Source organism: Oryza glaberrima, chromosome 1, assembly GCF_000147395.1.
Source record: "Oryza glaberrima chromosome 1, OglaRS2, whole genome shotgun sequence".
Classification (NCBI taxonomy): Eukaryota; Viridiplantae; Streptophyta; class Magnoliopsida; order Poales; family Poaceae; genus Oryza; species Oryza glaberrima.
In genome coordinates, this window is record NC_068326.1 from 27630789 (window position 1) to 27655569 (window position 24781).

At 45.5% G+C, this 24781-nt stretch overlaps 4 protein-coding genes across 5 annotated transcripts; 2 read left to right on the forward strand and 2 right to left on the reverse strand.

The window, feature by feature from the left end:
- Nucleotides 1-443: 443 nt before the first annotated feature.
- LOC127760838 (elongation factor 2-like) lies at nt 444-3651 on the reverse strand. The gene is made up of 4 exons (XM_052285152.1): nt 3608-3651; nt 3403-3502; nt 2860-3272; nt 444-2777 (listed from the first exon to the last, which is right to left on the reverse strand). Exons 2-4 carry the CDS (start codon nt 3491-3493, stop codon nt 720-722), a joined length of 2562 nt encoding a protein of 853 aa, XP_052141112.1. The 5' UTR covers nt 3494-3502; nt 3608-3651; the 3' UTR covers nt 444-719.
- Nucleotides 3652-7911: 4260 nt separating this feature from the next.
- LOC127760864 (senescence/dehydration-associated protein At4g35985, chloroplastic-like) lies at nt 7912-10234 on the forward strand. Its single transcript, XM_052285189.1, has 5 exons — nt 7912-8681; nt 8761-8903; nt 8991-9157; nt 9305-9389; nt 9568-10234. Exons 1-5 carry the CDS (start codon nt 8073-8075, stop codon nt 9725-9727), a joined length of 1164 nt encoding a protein of 387 aa, XP_052141149.1. The 5' UTR covers nt 7912-8072; the 3' UTR covers nt 9728-10234.
- A 70-nt stretch (nt 10235-10304) lies between these two features.
- Nucleotides 10305-12137, reverse strand: LOC127760889 (40S ribosomal protein S24-1-like). Its single transcript, XM_052285198.1, has 5 exons — nt 11955-12137; nt 11815-11856; nt 11557-11727; nt 10689-10775; nt 10305-10595 (listed from the first exon to the last, which is right to left on the reverse strand). Exons 1-5 carry the CDS (start codon nt 12036-12038, stop codon nt 10563-10565), a joined length of 417 nt encoding a protein of 138 aa, XP_052141158.1. The 5' UTR covers nt 12039-12137; the 3' UTR covers nt 10305-10562.
- Nucleotides 12138-18522: 6385 nt separating this feature from the next.
- On the forward strand, nt 18523-24154 carry LOC127777664 (NADP-dependent malic enzyme). Of its 2 annotated transcripts, XM_052304277.1 has the most exons (20): nt 18532-18664; nt 18893-19173; nt 19742-19862; nt 19947-20021; nt 20110-20261; nt 20336-20441; nt 20531-20596; nt 20675-20770; nt 20856-20927; nt 21082-21165; nt 21341-21439; nt 22076-22123; nt 22229-22282; nt 22380-22478; nt 22564-22653; nt 22746-22823; nt 22942-23016; nt 23109-23199; nt 23525-23653; nt 23744-24154. In XM_052304277.1, the coding sequence occupies exons 1-20, from the start codon at nt 18635-18637 to the stop codon at nt 23830-23832; spliced, it is 1935 nt and encodes a 644-aa protein (XP_052160237.1). In that variant the 5' UTR covers nt 18532-18634; the 3' UTR covers nt 23833-24154. The 2 variants fall into 2 exon arrangements, with proteins under 2 accessions (XP_052160244.1, XP_052160237.1); XM_052304284.1 differs by lacking the exon at nt 18893-19173 and having other exon boundaries at nt 18523-18664.
- Nucleotides 24155-24781: the final 627 nt, after the last annotated feature.

Here is a 24781-nt window from a genome sequence, read left to right on the forward strand (position 1 = left end):
CAACCCATCCCACTTGCAATCCTACCGATGATGCATCATGATACATCACCTTATCTCAGAACAGTTGCCAACAAGCTGAAAGAGATCTTGGGGGTATGTTCATCTTTGGGCCTTCACTAATACTGTCATTTGTTCAATTCCCACAACTGAATGATCTTATTTGGTTTTCGCATCGAAATACACGTGGTGCACTTATTCTGAAAATAAGCTGTGTATGGATTCTATTCTGAAAGTAAGCTGTGAAGCGATTTGCAGATACAATTGCCTAAGGGCTAAATTGATAACTCTATGTGCAATATCTGCTCAGTGTTTCAGCCGCTCAGCAGCAGCGTGGTTATACAGTACTACTATATCGATTGCGAGCTTCTTTGATTTCTTATCATGAACAATCATAGTAACTGAGACATAAGCATAAGCAGCCAACATTTGTTAAAGGATTAACACTTCCATTGATGCATTAGCAGAACCGCAATGACACCAAGTTCAGAACAAAATTTGCTGAAAGGTAAACATAACTTGCAACTACTTAACTCACCATTTCATCCTAAACTGACTGGCACAAAGGCTGGCTAACCAATATCAGACTCGAGACAGTTAGCAGAGGAAGAGACAGGAGACACACTTCATTTGAAAGACCAAGACCATACTCAAAAACTCAAAATTAGACCAAACTCAAAACTCAAAAACTCAAAACTAGGATACGTATGTAGAGAGGCAGCTCAAAGCTTGTCCTCGTAGTCTGAGAGCGGGGTGATGATGTCCTTGAGACCCTTCCTCTTCCTGATGTCGGTGATCACCTTGGCAGCTTCGGAGCCCTCCTGGAACGGATCAGACCGCATGGTCTGCCAGTGGTGGAAGATGCACTGCGGGAAGGCCTGGCCGGACGTCTCGGCGCGCAGCTTCTCGGTGAAGTCGAACGACTTGGCGACGGGGAGGTAGAACCTGAGGTTGGACAAGGGCGTGCCAGTCCTCTCGCTCTCTTCCACCAGCTCGCCGTTCCTGCTGTTGAGCACGCCGTAGACGTTGCCCACCGCCGTCTTGGGAACCTGGATGTCCACCTGGTACATGGGCTCCATCAGGCGCGGCGAAGCCGTGAGCTGCGCGGCGTACATGGCGCGGCGCGCGGTAGGGATGAGCTGGCCGCCGCCGCGGTGGATGGAGTCCGAGTGCAGCGTGACGTCGCAGAGCTCGAAGCAGACGCCGCGCATGTTCTCCTCCGCGAGCGCGCCTTCCTTGGACGCCCACTGGAAGCCGGCGACCACCGAGTCCTTGATCTCGCTCAGGTACTGGACGCCCTTGCACATGTCGACGAGCAGGTTGGGGCCCTTGGTCTCCGGGCCGAAGGCCCAGATCTTCTTGGCCAGATCCTTGTCCCACCCGAACTCCTCCGAGAGGATCTTGCCGCGCTCCTTGATGTCGTCCTTGGGGCCGATGCGCTCGTCGTCAATCGCCTTGCACAGCGACGGTTCATCCTGCTGCAGGTCCTCCTTGTCCAGCGGCCGGGCCTCCATGTACAGCCTGTTGTGCTTGTTCGGCGATTTGCTCATGACGGTGCGACACGAGTTTTTGGTGACGGTCTCACGGTAGGTGATGATCGGCGGGCCAACGATGATCTCGGCGCCGCCCATGAAGTCCTCTTGGAGATCCTTGATGCAAATCTCCAGGTGGAGCTGCCCCACGCCGGCGATGACGTGCTCGCCGGACTCCTCAATGGTGCACACCACCAGGGGGTCCGACTTGGCGAGGCGCTTCAGCCCTTCCACCAGCTTGGGCAGCTCGGAGGCGTTCTTGCAGGCCACCGACTTGCGCACGACCGGCGACACGGAGAACTTCATGGCCTTGATGGGGTGCGCGTCCACCGCCTTCTCGTCGGTGAGCGTGGCGTTCTTGGTGATGAACTGGTCGAGGCCGACCATGGCGACGGTGTTGCCGCAAGGCACGTCGTCCACGGACTCCTGCTTCTTGCCCATCCAGATCACCGTGCGCTGCACCGTCTTGACGTACAGGTCCTTCTTCTCGCCGGGCACGAAGTTGGGGCCCATGATCCGCACCTTGTTGCCGGTGGCCACTGTGCCGGAGAAGACGCGGCCGAAGGCGAAGAACCTCCCCTTGTCGCTCGCCGGGATCATCTTGGACACGTACACCATGAGGGGTCCCTTGGGGTCGCAGTTGCGAATGGCGGTGGCGTAGGGGTCGTCGAGGGGCCCGTCGTAGAGGGTGTCGACGCGGTACTGCTGCGCCTTGGCTGGGGAAGGCAGGTGGAAGACGATCATCTCGAGGAGCGCGTCGCTGGCCGGGAGCCACGCCTGCATGACGCGCTTCATCAGCTTTTTGCCTGTCAGCTCCTTCTCCTCAGCCTTGAGCGTGATCTTGAGCTTCGTCAGCATGTCCCACAGATTCTCCTTGTCGTCGTTCATGCACGCCGAGATGATCCGGCGGATCGGCTCGTAGCAGAACTGCACGAACCCGCGCTGGCACGTCTTGGACGACGTCGATGGTGCGGTCGTCGTCCACTTCTTGGTGGTATGGTCGAAGTAGTTCTCGCCCCAAAGCCGCTCCATCATCTTGGCCTCGTCCACCTTGAACTTGGCCTTGTACATCTTGGCGAAGTTGGACAGGGTGAAGGCCCAGCCGTGCAGGCCGGCCGAAAACGCCACCGTGCCCTTCTCCGGAGCCACCATGCAGTCGCCGAGATTCTTGTCCTCGTAGGGCGCCATGGTGACGTTCACGCTCTCGATCACGCGGGAGAACGCCTGGTACGCCTCCTCACCGGATTGCTGCACACGCACGCGCACGAGGTTGTTGAACACAACAGAACAGGCGAACCATCATGGCAGGAGAGGAGGAGTGCGTGCGTACCTGCAGCTCAAGGAAGCAGCGGTCCATCTTGTTGACGGTGAGGACGGGCTTGATCCGCTCGGCGAGCGACTGGCGGAGCACGGTCTCGGTCTGGACGCAGACGCCCTCGATGCAGTCGACGACGACGAGGGCCCCGTCGGTGATGCGGAGCGCGGCCGTCACCTCGGACGAGAAGTCGATGTGCCCGGGCGAGTCGATGAGGTTGATGAGGTACGAGTTGCCGTCGCGCTTGCCCTCGAAGCTCCTGAGCGCCGCGTCCGTCATCTCGTAGTAGAGGGATATCCCCGTCGACTTGATGGTGATGCCGCGCTCGGCCTCGTCCGCGCGCGTGTCCGTCATCCGCACGTCGCCGGCCACGTCCTGCGCGATGATGCCGGCCGCCGCCACCAGCGAGTCAGTGAGCGTCGACTTCCCTGCAGAATTCCAACCCCCACCCCAAAACGCACATCGATCCACATTACTATCCATCCCCCACTCACACACACAGAGATCCAAAGCGACAGATCGATCGAATCCAAATTTTGCTTGATAAAAAACACTCACCATGATCAACGTGCGCGATCACAGACATGTTCCGGATGTTGTCCTTCTTATCCATGCTCGCGCGGAGCTCCTCCGCCGTAAACCTCACCATCTTGGCAACCTGGAGGGGACTCGCAAGCAAACACACGGGCGTTTCAGCGATGAAACTTGAGTTGAATCAAACGCAAATCAGAAATCGAGATGGGGAAAGGGGAAAAAGTAAAACCTGACGAGGAGCAGAGGCGCAGGCGAAGGGGAGAGGAAGGAGATGTCAGGGAGGGGCAGGAATGCGTCAGGCGTGCTGCCAATTTATAGCTCGAGGCTTCTTGACGGCTACGAAAATTCGATCTGACCGTCCACGTCGGCAACTGGGGATACGTGGAGAAATCCTTGCCGTCCATGACCGGTCTCAGATAAGAGAATTTGCGCTTTTCAAAATCCCAGTGATCTCGTCCGGTCCCACCTCGGGCCCACAAGAATGCTGAATCTCCCTTCCCAAAGACGTGGAAAACAAGGAAAAGTTAGAATCGTCCTAGAAATTTGAACAACTTCCAAACAAAATTTTGAACAAGAAACTATCCAAAGATTTTACTTCTAAATTCAAGCCGTTTGGGGGAATGTGGGAGTGGGTCAAGTGGTGCAGCGGTCTGGTCTGGTGGGCCGATGCAGGAGATAGACCGAGGTGGGTGGAATGCATAGACACAGCCCACAGCACAAACGGCAGCCAGGTTGTAGGTGGTTTGGGCTTAAGCCTGATAGTAGAATGGACGAATAAGTTCGCTTTGACTCCCTTAATTAGTGGTCGAATCTGAATCATATCCCTAAACTACAATACTGGATATTTCGACCCCAAACTATTAAAACCGGTGCAATATCACTCCCTTGGCGGTTTTGCAGGGTGGTTTTGCTGACGTGGCGCATACGTGACGGCATTGACTTGGTCTTCGTTCCATGTAGAGCTGACGTGGCGCTTACGTGTATAAAAATAAAAAAAATACAAGCGGGACCCATTTGTCATACACACAAATATAATGTGGGCCTTGGGAGGTACCTCTTCCACCGGAACGCATCGGTGAAGGATGCGCTCTTCGATGACCTCAGTGGGTGGCTGACGCGGCGGCCGGACCGCTGGAATGGCACGCCATGGGAGGCCGCGACCATTTCTTCGTCGCCGACCGCACCACCTGGGACTTCCGGCGACACCGCGATGAAGGCTGGGAGTGGGGCAGCAAGCTGCTCACCTACCCCGCTGTTGAGAACATAATGGCGATCCTCGTCGAGGCGAGCCCATGGAATCGGAACAACCTCGCCGTCCCTTACATGACCTACTTCCACCCGGAGACCGCCGCCGCTTTTGCCGCGTGGCAGCGCCGGGTACGTGCAGCGGCGCGGCCCTGGCTCTTCTCCTTCCCCGACGGGCTGCGCAAGGGCAACGGCACCATCCACGCCGACATCATCTAGGAGCACAACAACAAGCACACCCTGGGCAAGAAGGCGCCATAGCTAAGCTAAGGCAAGCAAGCTAGCTCAGCTCATCTCCTCCCGATGCTAGCGACAACGAGGTCGACGAGGCGGGTGGCGTGGGAGCGCGATGTGAGGAAGAAGTCGAGCCCGCCGCGCCGACGCTAAGGGTGTCGCCAGCAGCGCCGTGGGTGACGTTCTTCTGCTCGAAGTAGAGCAGCGTGCAGCGGGAGGACGAGGGGAGCGGCGGCAGCTAGCGGCATCGAAGCGCAGCGGAACTGGGGCGGCGGTCGGCGGCTAGGACGGCGGCGGCTCGGCCGCGGAGGCTCGCGGTGGTGGGAGGATGAGAGGAACGGTGGCGGACCTCCAGTGGCCGCTCCGTCCACCCGCGCTGTTCAGCACTGACGAGAAGGGCAGCGAGGAGGCTGAGGCGAGGAGGGCAAGGCTCCTCGTCCCCGCTCAGCCATGACTCTGCTTAGATAGTCCCGCTCACCGACGACGCCTTCAGCGGCGACGACGACGCCATGGCGCTGCGGATACTCAATGCCATCACGTCCATCCTCCTCCTTGGCAAGCACAGCTAGCGTGCAGCGCAGGCGCCACCATCCTCCTCCTCGACGAGCACGAGGGCGGCGGCCTCAACTCCAGGCGGTGGAAGGCGCGGTTCGCGCGCGCTACGGTACTACGCCGCGGCGTTTGACGCGGTGGACGAGGCGGGGCTGCCGGATGGGAGCTCGCCACCGGCCGTCGTCGCCGCTCCACTTGTCCTCCCACTGCTGTGAGCCGCCGCCGCCGTTGCCGTCGCCGCCGTTCCACTCGTCGTCCCACTGCCATGAGCTGCCGCCGTTGTTCCCTTCGTCCTCCCATTATCGCGAGCCTCCGCAGCCGAGCCGCCGCCCCCGGTTCCGCTGCGCCCCCATGCCGCCGACCGCCGCTGCCAACGAAGGAGGATACAGTATAGGAGGGAGTCGCTGACAGGTGCGCCCCCACTTTATTGTTTTAATTTATTCGATGATTGGGATGCCACGTAGGCACCACGTCAGCGAAACCGCCCTCCAAAACAGCCGAGGGAGTCAAATTGCACCGGTTTTAAAAGTTAGGGAGTCAAGATATCTGATTTTATGGTTTAGGGTCACGGATTAGATTTCGATCACTTTTGAGGGTCACGAAGTGAACTTATTCCTAGAATGGAAAGGAAGGGATCGGATGGGCCGGAGAAGGAATGAGGCCCAGATAGAAGAAATAGATATGTGATATCGAGTTTTTTTTTACTTCCTCTGTTTCCAAATATACTTGTCCCTAGTTAGTATGCACATTTCAACTTTGGCCACTCATATTTCTTACAAAATATTATTAGATCATTAAAAGGATATAATGTTATCAAAGTATATATCTCTCTATTTCATATTATATGTCGTTTTCGATTTGTTTTAAGTTAGTTTTTTCTAAGTTTGACAAAACTTATGTAGAAAGACGTAAAAAAATCTATAACACTAAATTTATTTTTCTAAAAAACTGTGTTAAACTTTAGAAAAAAATGGCTTGATACAAACTTAAACGACTATAATAAATAATGGATGAAGTACATTCTAAACATAAACATTAATCTTTCGTTCATCATAGTTTAACAACTTATAAATTATCTAGGAACGGAGAGAATAATAATAGATAGTCCACATAGATTAGCCTAAATAACTGGAAATGGATTCTAATCCCTTGAGGATGTCCCGCCGTGTATCTTTTATTGCAAATTCAATGCAAATAGGTGCGAAAGAAATTAACAATGTAAGAGTATAGAGGCATCTATCGCTCCATCAAAAATCAAGTTTAAATTTGACCTATACATTAAAAAAAGACAAATTCAAGTATAAATAGTACCATTACTATTCAAACGTTAAATTTATCTTTGAGTAAATTTCACAAAACTATATGTATTTTGCACAATTTATCACAAAACTACAGATTTAAGAGCTTGTTTCACAAAACTAAAGATTTAGTGTGTTCGGTTATCACAAAACTAGAGGTACTTTGTACAATCTATCACAAAACTACAAATTTAAGAAATTGTTTCACAAAAATATAGATTTAGTGTATTCGTTTATCACAGTACTACACATTTAGTGTCTTCATTTATCACAAAACTACAGATTTAGTGTCTCCATTATCAGAAAACTACATGTTTTAGCATTGTTAAAACGTGTAGTTTTATGAGAATGGAGACACTAAATCTATAGTTTTGTGATAAATGAAGATATTAAACCTGTAGTTTTGTGAAACAGGTTCTTAAGTCTGTAGTTTTGTGATATATTGTTCAAAGTACATGTAGTTTTGTGATACACGAAGACATTGAATCTGTAGTTTTGTGAAACTAGTTCTAAAATCTGTAATTTTGTTATAGATTGTGCAAAGTATCTGTAGTTTTATGAAATTTACTCTTTATCTTTTTTTATATATATCTCCATGTGTTAGTTGATTTTGAACCTAAGATCTTCTGTTATATTCACAGAAGTGGTATATACTTTGTATGAATGTTTTCAAGTTTTTAAAGGTTTTTGTATAACTATGTGTATATGTGTATGGTTATTAAGCAAACGAGATTCCCTCGAGGTATCAAAGCCGTCTCCCAAAATAACTTTGTGAACCATCGAATTGTTTACCCATACAGGGCGGCGCCTTTCAAGAGAAGGTTAATTACCCAGCACGGTGCCGACTGCCGAGCAACAGCATTATTCTGGTCGGCCGACTCGGCCCAATGAGCAATCCATGAACCAAAAGCTAAACCACATGCCTAACAGATTAAGACTTCGGGACTAAAGATTAGAATCCTAAGTCTAGTAGTCTGAATATAACCACTATTGGCTTCTAGTAGTATATATTAGTACAACATTTGTAAATATTTACAACAAAACGAATGTTTGGAACCTGGTTATTCCAATGTCATCCACTCGAGCGCGAGAGAATGTATTAGCCACGAAGAATGGAATAAAGACCCGTCTCTAGCCGGAAAGGGATGAGAAAGCACGGTCCTGCTGCAATGGAATTATTCCGTTCGCCCTGTTTAATTTGTTCGAGTTCTCGTCTGTCTTAAAAATGTTTTTGGGAGAAAGCTACGTCCTCAAGAATGCCTTTATACTCTATTAATAGTTCATTTCATCGCAGCCTCGCCTCTGAATCGCTCGCCGACTCGCGTTTTGTTTGTCACTTGTCACTAGTCACCTAGCAGCTTCGGCATGGGCTGCTGCGGCGGCATGTCGTCGACGTCGAGGGCGCCGAGGGGGATCCGGGAGGAGACGCTGCTCCGCGTCCCGGGCGCGTCGGTGCACCTGCTCGACGGCGCCGAGGGCCCCGTCGAGCTCGCCCGGGGGGACCTCGCCGTCGTGCGGATCGCCAAGGACGGGGTGGCCGTGGCCACCGTGGCGCGCGTCGGCCGCGGCCTCGGGTGGCCGATCACGAGGGACGAGCCCGTGGTGAGGCTCGACCGGCTGCACTACCTGTTCACGCTCCCGGACAGCACGGGCGGAGGCGGCGGCGGCGGCGCGTTGTTCCTCAACTACGGCGTCTCCTTCGCCGCGCCCGACGACGCGCTGCTGGCTTCGCTCGACGCGTTCCTCAAGGCCAACGCCTGCTTCTCCACGCCTTCTTCGCCCGCGCCGTCGAGGAGCTCCGCCACCACCACCACCAGGCCGGCGCCGACGACGACGGCGACGGCGGACGGGTACTGGAACGACTTCGCGCCGAGGATGGACAGCTACAACAACGTGCTCGCCAAGGCGATCGCCGCCGGCACCGGCCAGCTCGTGCGGGGAATCTTCATGTGCAGCGAGGCGTACGCCACCCAGGCACGTGCTTCTGATCGATCACTGACCTTTAACCTCTTCTCTGTTCAATCCGTAGATTTTGATTCAGCCTCGCGTGCAGGTTCAACGCGGAGCCGACCTGATTCGTCCTCAAGCTGCCGGCAGCGTGACCAAACGATCCGGCGGCGCAGGTGGCGGCGGAGCAAGCCGTACTACCGGCCAACCGGACGCGAAGCCCGGAGGAGTCAACAAGAGCCTCAAGAGGCAAGTGATCAGTTAAGCTAGCTTAATTTTGCGTGAATTTTTACTACTTGTACTGCATGATGCTACTTGTGTTGGTTTGTTCTTCAGGGTCAGGAAGCTGTCGGAGATGACGGAGAAGATGAGCCAGTCGTTGCTCGACACGGTCATCGCGGTGACGGGGTCCATGGCCGCGCCGCTGCTTCGTTCGAAGCAAGGGAAGGCCTTCCTCGCCACCGTCCCAGGGGAGGTCATCCTGGCCTCGCTTGATGCTATCAGTGAGTATCCTGCTGTCAATGCTTCACCAGCAAGTGCTCAACAGATCGAGGCTTTCCAACGTTAATCAGAATAAACGAATTCTCATTGATGCTCGGAATAACGAAGCTGATGCTCGACCATTTGAATTGCTTGCTTTTATCTGGCAGATAAAGTTATGGACGCGGTGGAGGCTGCTGAGAGGAGGTCACTCGCTGCCACATCCAATGTTGTCTCTGGTGCAGTGTCAAGAAGGTAAGGAAATCCATATCTGAAAGACTGAAAATCAGGTGCAGAGGTTGATCCGCACGCTTCAAATTTCTTGGCTATATTCTTCCGTGTATATATAGCAGATTCTGCATCAGCAAATTTAGCATCGATTCAGCATTGGGAACATCGGTTGTCAATTAGTAGCTTGTGCTGTGTTTCGCAGGTATGGAGAGAGCGCAGGGGAGGCGACGGAGGACGCGTTCGCGACGGCCGGCCACGCCGTGGGGACGGCCTGGAACCTCTTCAAGATACGGAAGGCCGTCACGCCGTCGTCCTCCCTCCCAGGGAACATGGTGAAGAGCGCCGTCAGGAACAGAAAATGACGGCCCGCCCGTCTTGCAACTGCAGAGAACAGCGGCGTGTGCTACAAGCCACCTCGAGTGTGTCGCGTAGGCTGATCATGTACTGCCAAGTTAAACTCTCCTGCCTCTTGCATGTTCAGTTGTTCACTACCTGATGAAGTAATCAGGGTATACCAACATTACACCTTAAGTACTATACAAAATGTCTCAGTAACCTGTGTTGAGCTGCTAAAGATATTCCCATTTGTGAGTGCTTGCTACCACTCCACGATATGCAGTCTGGACTTAACAGAGAACGGCCAGAGAAACTTGCTAGGATAGACTGGAGTCATTGGACAAGCATGCTGAAATGCTGACATGATAAGATTTAATGCATAATACTGAAGAAAGGCTACTAAGTTTTGATATGTAAATGATCAGAACCACTAAGTTTTTATATGTAAATAAATTCACTATGAAAGTCTAGTTTAAGCCCAGTAACTTGCGCACTAGATTGGGTTACCAAATCAAAGGCAGGAAGTGTCATCCTAACATAAAAAAGGAATCCACCTTTAGCATGGGCCAATGAACATCGAGACTTGCTGAGGAGAAAAAGGGATAATCAAACCACATAATAATTTGCAAGATAAAACAGGTCGGCTTACAAGTTACAGCCTTCCAATGAGTACCTCTAACGCTAGCATAAATTTAACATCATAACATGCTATAGCCAAACTAGCTAAGTTCCATCCACAATCACAAAACTTGACTTCAGTGACGAGGGAAAACAACAAAAAACTAACAGGAACATGATTACGCCATTGCCACTAGACCCAACAGTGTTCCCAGAGCCAGTAGTACAAATGTAAATGAGTTTTCACTTCTTTTTCCCGGCATCACCAGCCTTGGTCTGCAATAAAACCCAACATGCCCATTAGTATTACAAAGCAACCAATATAACCTGCATCAAGAAATGGCAGGACTCCAGTAACCAATAGCTCACCTTCTTGACACCACGGATCTTCTTAGCTCTGTTCTTGCGTTCTTTCATTTGCTTGCGAGATTTCTCAACCTTGGTAGCAAGACCATTCTGACAAAAAGGAACAAAATGAAGTAAATTTACAGGAACAACATACAGGAGAATATGGCGCTGGACACAGATACAACTAGTTAATTGCTCTCCACAACGAAGAAATGTGCAACTCATAGACAACTAACTAGACATGACAAGTCCACCTTTAGTGGCTTAATCAAAAGTCACAAAATCAAATCTCACCGTTCCTTTCTAATCATGTATTACTCCTAACATAAGAGATCAACAATGGAGAAGGCGACGATTGGTTGGTGTTGTTGCATCTCATCAAAAGAGATGCATGGCATTTCATTGGAGCACTATCTGAATGAAGATTTGTGATACGAGCTTATTTTGCCTATATTAAAAGTATATTTTGATGAGCTTCAAATATCACGCTGATGCAATTGAAGCAAAAGAAGCACACTACAAAATATTGCAGATAAAAGAAGCACAATACAAAAATGTTAGAGATGTAGCCTGGATACTCAAATTTGTACTATTAGGTCCTCAAATCAAATCCACCATAGTCCATAGCCACAAGGCCACAACATGTTTTTTAAAGCTTAATACCCACAATATGTTGCAAATGCAACTGAATGACCAATGCAAGAGCAGCAGAGATCACGAAACGTCAGTGGTTATGCATTGCCCTTGAACATTTCTTCATGATACTAGTCCCACACTCAGACCATCAATATTAGCGTGCGTTGCTAGAAATGGTTTGACAACTACTACAAATTACACAGGGCACTGGCAAAGCAGGGAAATGGCGAGCAAGGGCTAGAATGATACATACCCTGATGAGGCGGTACTTGGGCTCGTACTTCTTCGCGGCGTCGAGGTTATCGTAGATGAGGCCGAATCCGGTGGACTTGCCTCCACCGAAGTGGGTGCGGAACTTGAACACGAAGATGCAGTTCGCGTCCTTCACCTCGTACAGCTTGGCCAGCTTCTCCTTCAGCTCAGCCTGCACAGCAAAACCCCAGCCGCTGAGATCCAAACCCCCCGCAAATCATCACCACCACCACATGTAAGATTTACACCGAGGTCTCACCTTGGAGACGTTGGGCCGGCCGGGGTGGATCACCTCGAGCACCTGCAAGGTAAGGATTCATCCAGCGAGAGAGAGAGATCAATCACAGAGCCATGGCGGCAAGGAGGAGGAAGAGCTTTGAGAATGGACAAGGCGCTCACGAATTGCTTGCGGGAGAGGAGGCGGTTGGTCATGAACTTGCGGGTGCGGAGGGTGACCGCCGCCGCGGCCTTGGAGTCCGACATGGCTGGAGTTGGCCGCGCCGCCGCCGGGAGAGGAGAGGAGGAGGAGGAGGAGGAGGAGCGCGGCAGAGGTTTGGCTGGCGGCACGAAAACCCTAGGCGAGGGTGCTGCGATCGCTTATATACGGTGGGCTTGTAGCTGGAGGCGGAGGAGCTTTGAGATTTGAGATTTGTATCCGGAGGCCCATACTTTGATTCTTTGCCTTGATGGGCTTCGGGCCCACTATGAGGTTTACGTTACGAGACATTATTTCTCTCGGCCCAAATGATGCCTGGAGTACCTTTTCTTTTTCTTTTCTTGACTGCTATAAGGCTGTAGGTATTGATGTGGGTGCCCGCGATCAGTCGCGCCTCACGCTGGACGCGCGGTCAGTTTACGCCCTCTAGTCTCTCTCCTCTACTACAGGTATAGTATATATTTTATATACGTATGTAAATTTATATACATACGTATAAATTTTGTATATACATATATAAAATTTATATATGTGTATACAAAGTTTATATATATGTATATAAAGTATATATATGTACGTATACATATTGTATACGTATGTTTTAAATATGTATTTTTCTATTATAAAAAATATATACACATATACCAAGTTTGTATACGGCGTATACAAAGTTTATATACGACGTATACAAAGTTTGTATATGTAAATATACCAACTTTATATACATATATATACGAAGTTTGTATGTGTAATATAAAAAGATACATATATAAACTTTGTATACGCGTATACAAAGTTTATATACGCATACTTTGTATATGCGTAGACAAACTTTATATACGTGTATACAATCTTTGTTTACGTGCATATTAAACAACCGAAAAACTGAAAAAGATACAGAAAGAAAAAAACAGAAAAAAAATATTGCGCCAAAAAAAATGATACGGAAAAGAAAAAAAAGAAAAGAAACGTGCGAAAAAATCGTGCGCAAGAAAAAAACAGAAAAAAGAAGGAAATCCCGCGACGCGCGCGCCCTCCTCTCCGCGCGCGCCACGTGCCTCGCCGCGCGGGGGAGGGGGCGCGCGACTGATCGCTCGTTAGTAGTTTCGTATTGATGTACGCTTTGTTTGTGATTGCAGGGGATTAGGACAACTTTTTTATATTTTAATATGAAAAATCTAACCTGGGTTGTCATATAATTTTTTTAAGGAGGGTTGATATAATGTTTGACTAGTTAATTTATTTAATTGAATTGCTAATAAATAGATTGTTTGTGTTCTAAATTTGTAATGTATGAAACCTAATGTGAAAAAAACTACTCCATCCGTCCCAAAATATAAGTATTTTTAGCTATAAATCTAAATGTGTTCAGATTCATAGTTAAAAGTTATTATATTTTAGGACGGAGGTAGTACTTATCTAATTTAAAAAATGTTTTTACCTAACGTCATTTGAACAGAGGATTTTGCATAGGATTTGAACAGAGCCATTTTTACGTCAGCTTAAAAGGTAAGCTTAGCACACCACAAACGTCCGCATACTTTATTTAGCCTTATAATTTTGGTGTGGTGGTAAAATCGTGGTCACACATGTTCACGAACATAATATTACACATATAGAGATGGATTTTTAATAAGATTTTAGTGACATTGGCGGATGCATTCGTGAAGATGTAAGTGCAATGTTGCATGCGTATTGGTGCATGCATGCCTTGTCGTGTAATCCTGTAATCGCAAAATAAAATAATCAGCTTTTGATCATATATGACCTGATACGATTCTTTGTTGTGATAGATCGTAGCTAAAACGCAGAGGGACCCAGAGCAGAACTCACGATAAAAGTTATCATATATGACCTGATACGATTCTTTGTTGTGTTATACTTTTCAACTTGATTATTAATAAAAGTTGTCAATATTGACTTTTTAATAAAAATACATGCATAATGCACATCTTGTAATTTTGGATTGAGCTATAGGTAGCAATAATCTATGATCACCTTTCACATAAATAAATGAGAGAAAATCAAAGAAATCTCATCAACGAGCATCCAATTTTAAGAAATACCATTGACAACTGCGAGCTTCAGCCAACTTTATCCTAAAAATGTCTTAGTCGTTAGATTTCCATCCATCTCACCCCGTTAAATGCAACGAAAGTCTACTAACGAAACCCTAACGAAGTAACGGTAATGGTATTTTTAGGACAAAATCATTTGCACGATGACACTTTATGTATCTAGTATTTGTCTATGGTATTTCTAAAACAAAATCGCTTGTACGATGATATTTTATAAAACTCGTATTAACGATATTAATTTTTGAAATTAGACGTTTGTTAATGGTATTTTTAAATATTCTCAATAAACAAATATCTAGCCAGCGAAGGACCGGAGATGGCGTTAATGATTGAGGAACAAGAGTCCCTAATGATCAGGATTCATTAGCTGCATAAGCGGTCAAGCAAGACGTCCCTGTTTGAGGAGAGCAACACAGGCCAAACACAAAGACGTCCCTGTTGGCTGTTGCGTGCTGCAAAGGAGATGATTAATTTAGCTTGACTCTCTCTCCCGCGGAACGGCTGCTGCGTCAATCCGTTAACCGATTTATCCGAAAAGGCTGTGTTTATTTTCTGAAACTAGAGAGAAGTTTGGGAGAAGTTGGTAATTTGAAAAAAAAATTATGAGTTCATGTAAATAGAAAAGTTTTAAATATGATGTGATGTGATGGAAAGTTGGAAGTTTAGTGTGAACTAAACAGGGCCAAAGACTATTAAATTAAGATTATCGTTTTTTTAAGTCTTGTCAGTTGATACACTATATTTATACTGAAAGGTACGTACGTGCGGGAACATGCAGTACTACAGTGCCAGAGGTACACGTAAGTTTTGAAAGGAGCCGAGTATTTTTGTGCAACTGATTAGAACATAAAACCGTAAATTTGGTGGTGGATTGGAACGGATTAGGTCCTCCGTCGTGGCCTCGTGGGGAAGAAATGGACGTTGTTGCTGCAACAATGATACTCTACACATGCTACAAACGCTGGTTATGATAGCTATGGTTTCTCTCAGAATAAAAAAAACTCCCTTAAGCAGTACAATTTTTTTCATCCAGCTTATAAAGAAACAATAATTATATAAAGTCAAAAAAATAAGCTAAAAGCCAGAAACTAGCTATGTTTTGCAGCCTTTTCAGATTATCCAAAAGTAACTAATAATCAGCTGTTTATTACTCCTTCCGTCCCATAATATAAGGGATTTTGAGTTTTTGGTTGAACTGTTTGACCACTCGTCTTATTAAAAAATTTATGCAAATATAAAAAAAGAAAAGTTATGCTTAAAATACTTTAGATAATAAAGCAAGTCAAAATAAATAAATAATAATTTGAATAAGACGAGTGGTCAAACAGTTCAAACAAAAACTCAAAATCCGTTATATTATATAACGGAGGGAGTAGTAATCTGGAGCTCCTCTAACATAACATACAGCATCATGAATGAAAAGGTGATGTGGAATTATTCCTCTGCACCCTGGAACTATTCCTCGCGGAAGGAATGTACTCCGTATCAACTTTCAAGTTAACGTACACAGCTGTACCATGTGCCATGTGTAGTGGTTGAGCTTGCGCATTCTGGATTCTGAAACTGCTCCTCGTTCGATTTGATTTTAGCGAAGGCGAGAGATGGGATGTCGGGGCTGGCATCGAGCTCGATCGCTATTCGCTAAGGACCACGACACCACGTGAATATCGTCAACCTTCGATTATGGCTCCTATCGGTTGCCATTTTACCCAAAATGGCTTATTTGGCTTATTAGAAAATTAAAATTAATTTATAAGTAAAACTTTTGTAGATTTGTTCGTAGCGACTTAAAAGCCAACATTAACAAAAATTACGTTAAAAGCATTCCAAAATCAACTTCAAAATCAAGTTCAAAAATTCAAATTTTGGCTTATTCTTTGGCTGTTTAGGCCAAACGATGGGGCTGTATGATCTCGAACGTTTCTCTCGACGTTAACGCGTCGTTCTTTGTTTTTTTACGGTTTACTGCTGCAACCAAAAACGCGAATATTACGAAAGTACTAAATATCAAATAAATAGAAGATGTGAGACATTGAGCCTATACCAACTAGTACATCTCCCTATGAAGTTAGCCGGAAAACCCCTTAATGTTTTTCGTGCTGCTGCAACCTGAGATAGATAATTATTAGGCTGAAGTGTCAAATTCTCGCTTCACAAAACCCGGTATAAAATCTTGTTTAAGACGTACAGCTCTGGTTGTTAATACCTTAAGACTCACTCACTGGTTATAAATCACAAATCATGTGTTGGGAGTCCAGGAGAAAAAAAAAAGAAGAAGCACTGTCAAGTCGGGTGTTGAGAGATCCCTAAAATCACAGTGAAACTACACGCACAAAAGCAAAAGATCACTGTCTATCGATTTGGATATATACTTCTGAGGTTGGTAATACGTTAACAACTGAGCAGCCCACACTATAGAGCAACTGAGCAAATCAGCGTGAAATTACTGTTCGTTTAAAATTTTAAATGGTCCAGGTGAGTTGCTGGCGCATCAAGCCTAAAGGCCACGTGGTTCTCAAAAATTAAAAAAGAAAGAAAGAAAGAAAGCCTGAAGACCACGTTTACCTGATCTGATCTGGTCTTTTATTTTCTTTTCCTCTTCTCTTCATCCGTGAACATTACTCATCGATCGATGTCACGTTGCCTATTTCTGTTACTAACATTCAGATTCCTCTGTTTTTTTATGGTTACGACAAGATGGTAGGTTGCACAAATTTATTTCTCGTCCACAGGTTCCATTGTAAATAGTTATATACAGTACAATTCTAAAGGACTTCTATATACAGTACAGTTGCCTTAAGACTTGGAGCTCACAAATCATGTCATGGAATCCTGAAAAATAATTCACAAGCACCGTAGTGGGTTCAAATTTCAAATCCAAACAGTCCGGGGGCAATTGTTTCCCCTAGGAAACAGCCTTGCTTTCGTTTTCGAGCGTGAAAGAAACATATATGGTGTCGTTATATCGGATATAGAAATGTGTTTTATATCGGATACAGATGAACTAATAGAGAAAATAGTCATACTCTTGATTTTTCGCACAGTCACTTCGATGCCAGAGATGAACTAATCGAGAAAATCTTTATAATCTTAATTTTTCCCTTAATCAGTTCCATACCTTTAAATTTTCATTTTGATCCTTATATATCCATACTGTCGGTTTATCATGATTAACTATTAGTAGATTGTTTCTTACAAATCATTACATTACAAGCTAGGGTAATATGAATATTTTTTTTTAGAAAATCTCATGGTTAACTAATACGATGGGTATGCAAAGGGAAATTCAGGCTATGATCAGAAGAAAACCTGAGGATATAAAGAAAGTAATATGTAAGTTTTAAAGGCACTCCCAATTTTCATAGTAACTAACAAATGTCCTTTTATTATTTTTGTTACGTGCTTGTCTAAATTCGTAGTGTTAAAATGTATCACATCCCGTACTAAATTAATTTGTTTTGGAATAGAGGGAGTAAGGGATAGTATAGGTGGTGTTTGAATCTTCGATGAAGATGAAGATGAAGATTAAGTGTTTTACGCAAAACGAGGTGGTAATAACGTGTGCTCAATTGAGTTTTAATTATTATAAACTTGAAAAATGAATTAAACTTGAAAAATGGATTAATCTGATATTTTAGAACAACTTTTATATAAAAAGTTTTCGCATAAAACGCAACGTTTAGCAGTTTAAAAAGCGTGTCACGAAAATTCAAAACTTCATCCAGTTTGCAGTTGAAACAAACTGGGCCATATATGTGGGTAAGATTTATTTTAAATGAGTATGTAGTAGTACTACCTTTATTTTATACTAACATTTTTTAAGTTACTACACACGTTTCAGAAAGAAAGTCCATGAATGGGATAGAAAAATGATTTCCCACTCACCAAAAGACATCTTCAAGGGACTATTCACTTTAATGCCATTTTTAACCTTACTAAATTTTGGTAAAGTTACAAAAAAAAGTAACTACATTTAGTTTGCTGTCAATTTTTGGTAACTATATAAGAAATTCTGCCAAAATTTTGGTAAGTTGGCAATGCCAAATTTTGGTAAGGTTTTTTTTTGGCATCAAAGTAAACATGCCCTAAATCCTAACAATTTATTCTCCCTCTTCCATTTAATCTTAACCCTTTATTTATTTTCTACTTCCAATCCCACCCTACACTTTCTATTATCCAAACGCACTCTTACACTTAAACCCGCGCCCCCCCCCCCCCCCCCCCCCCCATCAGTACGCTGTACACGTGTGTCGGTGTGTGAGTCTAGCCAAGAGGCTTGACTTGTCTCACCACCAAACGGCAAACGACGATAACAGCTCAAGGGAAAAGAAAAAGAAAGAAAGAAAACAAAATTAAGAACCAATCAGGCGGGAGACAACTGGACAACCGTCAGCCGCGCCGTGGACGGAGCGGCGAGGCCACCAACCCCAACCACGTTCGCGGCCTCCCCTTGGTCTCCACTTGCCCCCCTCACCCTCTCCCCCTCGCGCCGCCGGGGCGACCAGGGGCGGCTTCTCCCCGTTAGCTTTCCCGCATCGGCGGGGCCCGCCGCCCCCCCGCCCGCCATGCGCGCCCTTCGCTCCCGCTTCCTTCCGGTATTTTCGCTAAATCTCTCTCTCTCTCCTCACACACCACACTGTGCTGCGTCGTCGTCACTCTCTCCGGTCAACCTTCCCCAATCAGCCACAGCCACAGCGCCGGGCTGGGGGGGCGTCATTAGCTTTACAATAATCATCGCCGCCACTTGTAAACTAAAATATCTCGCGCGCTGCACTAACCACGCCACCTTTCCGATCGATAAATACTACTCCCGCTTCCGGTAGCTACTAGCACGGCGGTGGCAGTGGCAGTGGCAGTGGCAGTGGCAGTGGGAGTTCCAGGGACGTAGAGCAGCGCGGTGCGGATTGTGCGGGGAGGCGCGGGAGGAGGAGGAGGAGGAGGGGAAGATGGAGAGCACCATGAAGGGGATCCGTGGGGACAACGCGCCGTGCGTGCTGGACCTGGACGACGCGGCGACGGTGGGGGGCGGCGTCGGGGACACCTACGGCGAGGACTGCGCCACCGAGGAGCAGCTCGTCACGCCGTGGACCGTCTCCGTCGCCAGGTGAGCGCCGGTGTGGGGAGAAGGGGCTCGGTGTCGGTAGGAGAGGATAAGCTTTTTGATCCGCCCATGCGCTGGGGCCACCTGGCCCTGGGGTTTTTGTTTCTCGGTGGGGGGTTTTGTCACTTCTGGTGTAGTGTTGAACGTAATTTTAGCTTTCTTTTTTTTTTCTTTTTTGTTTTCCGCATCTGGTGTATGTCGAGCATATTGCAGTGCAAAAGTAAAGCTTGTGCATGTTGAGCATATTGCAGCACAAAAAGTAGAGTTTCGATAAGATGCTTCAGGTTTCGATCAGATCAAACACATCGCTATGTTTCACGTTTCAATCGCGGAATGTTGCCAAATTAATTTGGTCTATGGGGAGCTGAGATGAAAACAGTGCGCTATTTTGGCTAGTCGTTGCCATCAGAGGATAGGGCAGAATTTGGATCATCTACAGAAGTGCGAGATCACGCTTAGAAAAGGAGAATTTGGATACATGCTTGAACAAAGCTATTTTTTTTAGCTTGATTTGGTGTCCGAAAATTTTGACTTTTTTTTTTTTGTGTGTGTGCGCGCGCGCGCGGGGCAGTGGTTACAATTTGCTGAGGGATCCTCGCTACAACAAGGGGCTTGCCTTCAACGAAAGGGAGCGCGAAACGCACTACCTCCGTGGGCTTCTGCCACCAGCAATCGTATCCCAGGAGCTCCAGGTTCAGTGATCCTATTTTTTTTTCTTTAATGAGCCTTTTCATATTTGTTCAGCTATCTGATCCACTATGCTCTAATCTTATCAGGAAAGGAAAATCATGCATAACATCCGACAATACCAGCTGCCTCTGCAGAAATACATGGCTATGATGGACCTTCAGGTGACTTTCCTTATTGTTCATAGTATAGCATTACAGCTCATGTGAGTTACGCAGTTTGGTTACACTGTTCTTTCAATGCATATTGCAGGAGGGGAATGAGAGGCTTTTCTACAAGCTCCTCATTGACAATGTTGAGGAGCTACTTCCTGTCGTTTACACTCCAACAGTTGGTGAGGCCTGCCAAAAGTATGGATCCATATTTAGCCGTCCTCAGGGTCTTTATATCAGCTTGAAGGAGAAGTAAGTTTCTCTACCTGGGTTGTTGTATTGTTTTGAGATTCCCGTGTTCATGTGCATCTGTAATTTTGCTGCAGGGGAAAGATCCTTGAGGTGCTAAAAAACTGGCCAGAGAGGAGCATTCAGGTTATCGTTGTTACTGATGGTGAGCGAATTTTGGGGCTTGGAGATCTTGGCTGCCAGGTAACTCAGCATATGTGCCTTGAACTATTATAACAAATTATGATACCACCTCTTAGGATCTTGTGTTGATTACAACGAATTCTATATAGGGAATGGGGATCCCTGTTGGTAAGCTTGCCCTTTACACTGCTCTAGGAGGAGTGCGTCCATCTGCTGTAAGTTGCCATATCCAGTATCAACCCTTTTTTTGTCAGACTACCTTTAGGCTTTAGCATCAACTAACATTCCTAAAGTGTTTGCCAATCACATTGGATGTTGGTACAAATAACGAGGCGCTGCTGAATGATGAGTTCTACATTGGCTTAAGACAAAAGAGGGCCACTGCTCAGGTTGGACATTTATATTTGATTCTGACTATTTTCCTAACTCGCTCTAGTTATGGCCTGAATTAAATTGTCATTTTTGTGCCATCAGGAGTATGCTGATTTTCTTCATGAATTCATGACTGCCGTGAAACAAAACTATGGGGAGAAAGTACTCATTCAGGTAACATGCCTACTAAAATGGCTTCATTTAGAAACCAGAAGAAAGTATGGAAACAGAAAAACTTGCAAATGTGAAATGACTTTCATCTGATTTGCCTCTGTTTGAAAATCGCCATATAGTACTGAAGTTGATCTAAAGACTGTTTGTCATGCAGTTTGAGGATTTTGCAAACCATAATGCATTTGAACTCCTTGCAAAATATGGAACAACTCACCTTGTATTCAATGATGATATTCAGGTATTGTTCTACTTTACTGGATGCCTGTTACCCTGCTGGGGATGGCATTCATTTTACATTGACGTCAATATCCGGAGAATATAGTTAATTGCTTGTAGCAACGAACTTCCATTAACCTTTTTTAGCCAGTATGCAGACATACCAATATTATTTTTTACTGCTATATATTTTACAGGGAACAGCTTCCGTGGTCCTTTCTGGGCTTGTTGCAGCACTAAAATTAGTTGGTGGTTCATTGTCGGAGCACAGTTACCTGTTCCTGGGAGCTGGAGAGGTCTCTTTCTCTCTCTCTCTCCCTCCCTCTCTCTCTCTCTCTCTCTCTCTCTCTCTCACACACACACACATCATTTGTTTGTGTTACTATGTTAGGCTTAGCGCATTACTATTTCTCTGTTTGGGCACCAAAGAGGTGGCATTTTCCCCTTCGCCACCTCCTTCTTAAGTGAATTTCAAATACCTTGTCCATCTTGTTTTAGAAAAAAAAAGGCATCTGATTGGGTAATGCTAGATTGCAAGTTATTTGTGGAGCTGCAATATCTGAAGTGGACTTGCTAGATTAACTGAAAAGAACTCCAAATGCCATCAATTGTACAATTCAGAGTCTATCTTAGTGTAGTTATCTGCTTCTTTACGGACCATTTTCATCTATTTTATAAGTTGGTGCTGGTGCATCCTTCGTGCGACAGTTATTTGCAATTTTGTATTTAAAATACTGTATTATGCTTATTCTATCAGGATAAGTTCTTCCATTTTTCTAACTATATATATTTTCTCATTATGAGCTATATAGATATTACACAATATATTTGTGGCATGTACTTCTCAATGGCATTTAATTGACTGTGTATTCATCGATATAGATTTGACTTACATTTTCTCCCAAACAATATCTTCATTCTTGTGCTTGCAGGCTGGGACAGGCATTGCAGAACTTATAGCTCTCGAGATATCAAGACAGGTGATGCATCTTTTTTTTTTTTTTTTTTTTTTGGGGGGGGGGGGTGGTGTCATTTGCTGGCTTGTACACATATCTATATGACCTAATAATTATTTGCACATGCAGACCAAAGCACCAATTGAGGAGTGCCGCAAGAAAATATGGCTTGTTGATTCAAAGGTTGAAAAGAACCAGATCTCCTTGCTTAATTTCACTGTTTGGGTTCAGAACTTTATTTGTTCCTACTTGCTAACTGTGGATGTTAATAAATTGACAGGGCTTGATTGTCAGTTCACGAAAGGAGACCCTTCAACACTTCAAGAAACCATGGGCCCATGAGCATGAACCTGTTGGAAATCTCTTAGATGCAGTCAAAGTATGAATACACCCATGTAAAAATTCATTGCATTTACTATGAATAACTATGAAAGGCTCTATTCTAACTCAAATGCATCTTCCAGACTATCAAACCAACAGTATTGATTGGCACATCTGGAAAGGGGCAAACTTTCACTCAGGAGGTTGTTGAAGCCATTTCCTCATTTAATGAGGTAAATTTCACCATGTCAATTTAATATTTTTGAGTCTGTTGAACCACTGAAGTTAGCAGCTGATGTTTTTTTTTTTTTGCACAAATTCCTAGAGGCCTGTCATTTTTGCCTTGTCCAACCCAACATCTCAGTCTGAGTGCACCGCTGAACAAGCGTACACATGGAGCAAGGTATGATCGCTATCAGTAATGACCCTGCTTTTTTTCTTTTCTCGGAATTTGTTATCCCTAGTGCTTACTACAATGTTATCATGGGCAATAGTTTTGTTATAACAATCTGAAATAACAGGGCCGCGCAGTGTTTGCAAGTGGAAGTCCATTTGATCCGGTGGAGTATGATGGCAAGATATACGTGCCTGGCCAGGTCTTAACAATAAACGCCATTGACTTTATTGCGAAGATTTTATCAGTTGCAACTGTTCTGGACTAAAAATACGATCATGGTCTGTCATACAGGCAAACAACGCCTACATCTTCCCAGGGTTTGGCCTTGGTGTGGTGATGTCTGGTGCAATCCGTGTTCATGATGACATGCTTCTTGCAGCTTGTAAGTGCTCCATAGTCCATACTATATAACTAATGCCACAAGTACCTTTTCTTTTTACCGAGATTACATTGTTCTCGATGCAGTACTATTTGCATTAGTCCAAATCAGTCACAAAATGAGGTGGTAAGAGTAGAGAAGGAATTCATTCAAATAATTCATTCTGATCCTACAGTCAGGAAGAACAAGTGATAAGCAAGCTGTAATGAATTATTTGAATGAATTCCTTCTAGCGTAATTCCGCGGATTGATTCATCCTTAGATCTTCTTTGGCATATATGTTGAACTGGCAAGTTAACACTGATGATACATTCTGATCCTGGTACAGCGGAAGCACTGGCTCAGCAGGTCACACAAGAGAATTTCGACAAGGGCCTTACTTATCCTCCCTTCTCAAACATCAGAAAGATCTCTGCCCACATTGCAGCCAACGTTGCAGCAAAGGCATATGAACTTGGTCAGCATCCTAATTTATCTTCACTTCCTCAAAGATAAGTCCATGGTTCCTTTTTACAGCTTGCTTATCACTTGTTCTTCCTGACTGTAGGTTTGGCAAGCAGGCGCCCTCGGCCAAAGGACCTGGTTAAGTATGCAGAGAGCTGCATGTACAGCCCACTTTACCGCAACTACCGGTGAATCTGGTCATCCGGTATCCGGATCTATTCCAGTCATGTATATCTATGAACTGTTTCCTGCAAAATCTTACTACTTGTTCAGTACTGCACGCTGTAATTCTGATGAGTCTACCGGAGTTACTTCAAGCCCTTTTTTCCCCGTGTCGTTCATGCCTGTATTGTAATATTTCCTTTTCGACGTGAAGTTCCTTGTATCCAGTTACCTTAAGCATGGGCATATGTATTTTCATCACAAGAATGTTACCGTCCTAGGGATGGGTAATAAATGATAAATCTGGAATAAAGTTTCTACAGTTCCTTTCTCGGTACTGTTTCTATGTTCACCTCGATGCTCTTGCTACATTTGCTATTGTTTTCTGTACGTACTTGGCCGTATGCATGTTTGGTTCTTTGGTGCAGACACCAGAAAAGATTCTCCCGGGGGTCGTGAGTGCGATGCCCAGACAGGAACCATTGGGAAAAGCTGGCATTCATAGTAGGGGGGCATTGCTTGAAATGGCTTTGGCCACAGCATATGTTTCCAAAAGCAAAGATCCAATGTGATTTTATAGTACATGACCAGGTTCTCTTTGGAGGGTGTTAAAATTACGTCCATCCGATTGACACTGTGCTGGTGCTGGGCTGCTGGCCCCGATTCTTCACTTTACTGTAGCTTCTAAAGTTGAGAACAATCACCGAGAAGATCTGAAGAGCAAATTCCATTTGATTGAACAGGGACCTAGCTACAGCTACATCAAATTAGATTAGATAAAGTGAGATAAAGGAGACAGAAATGGAACTGTTGCAATTTCGGCCACCCGTACGAATGTACTACACTATTTCTAACATTGGAAAAAGAAAGGTACTAGTACTACATGCATATTGGTACGACGACATATGTGGTCATTCTTCAAATAGATGGTCTTTTGTCATGTTGTGATCAAGTTACTTGGTAGAAAATAGTGTAAAAG

Bases quoted from the DNA above. Each gene is read 5' to 3' on its own strand.
- LOC127760838 (XM_052285152.1), bottom strand. From the start codon at position 3,493: ATGGTGAGGTTTACGGCGGAGGAGCTCCGCGCGAGCATGGATAAGAAG. The intron at 3,273-3,402 runs GTGAGTGTTTTT...GGAATTCTGCAG, and splicing joins GATCGCGCACGTTGATCATG to GGAAGTCGACGCTCACTGAC. The intron at 2,778-2,859 runs GTACGCACGCAC...GTGCGTGTGCAG, and splicing joins GCTGCTTCCTTGAGCTGCAG to CAATCCGGTGAGGAGGCGTA.
- LOC127777664 (XM_052304277.1), top strand. From the start codon at position 18,635: ATGCGCGCCCTTCGCTCCCGCTTCCTTCCG. The intron at 20,442-20,530 runs GTAACTCAGCAT...AATTCTATATAG, and splicing joins TTGGAGATCTTGGCTGCCAG to GGAATGGGGATCCCTGTTGG. The intron at 20,771-20,855 runs GTTGGACATTTA...TTGTGCCATCAG, and splicing joins AAAAGAGGGCCACTGCTCAG to GAGTATGCTGATTTTCTTCA.
- LOC127760889 (XM_052285198.1), bottom strand. From the start codon at position 12,038: ATGTCGGACTCCAAGGCCGCGGCGGCGGTCACCCTCCGCACCCGCAAG. The intron at 11,857-11,954 runs GTGAGCGCCTTG...CTTACCTTGCAG, and splicing joins TCCTCTCCCGCAAGCAATTC to GTGCTCGAGGTGATCCACCC. The intron at 10,596-10,688 runs GTGAGCTATTGG...GTTTTATTGCAG, and splicing joins AGATCCGTGGTGTCAAGAAG to ACCAAGGCTGGTGATGCCGG.
- LOC127760864 (XM_052285189.1), top strand. From the start codon at position 8,073: ATGGGCTGCTGCGGCGGCATGTCGTCGACGTCGAGGGCGCCGAGGGGG. The intron at 8,682-8,760 runs GCACGTGCTTCT...CCTCGCGTGCAG, and splicing joins GCGAGGCGTACGCCACCCAG to GTTCAACGCGGAGCCGACCT. The intron at 9,158-9,304 runs GTGAGTATCCTG...TTTATCTGGCAG, and splicing joins GGCCTCGCTTGATGCTATCA to ATAAAGTTATGGACGCGGTG.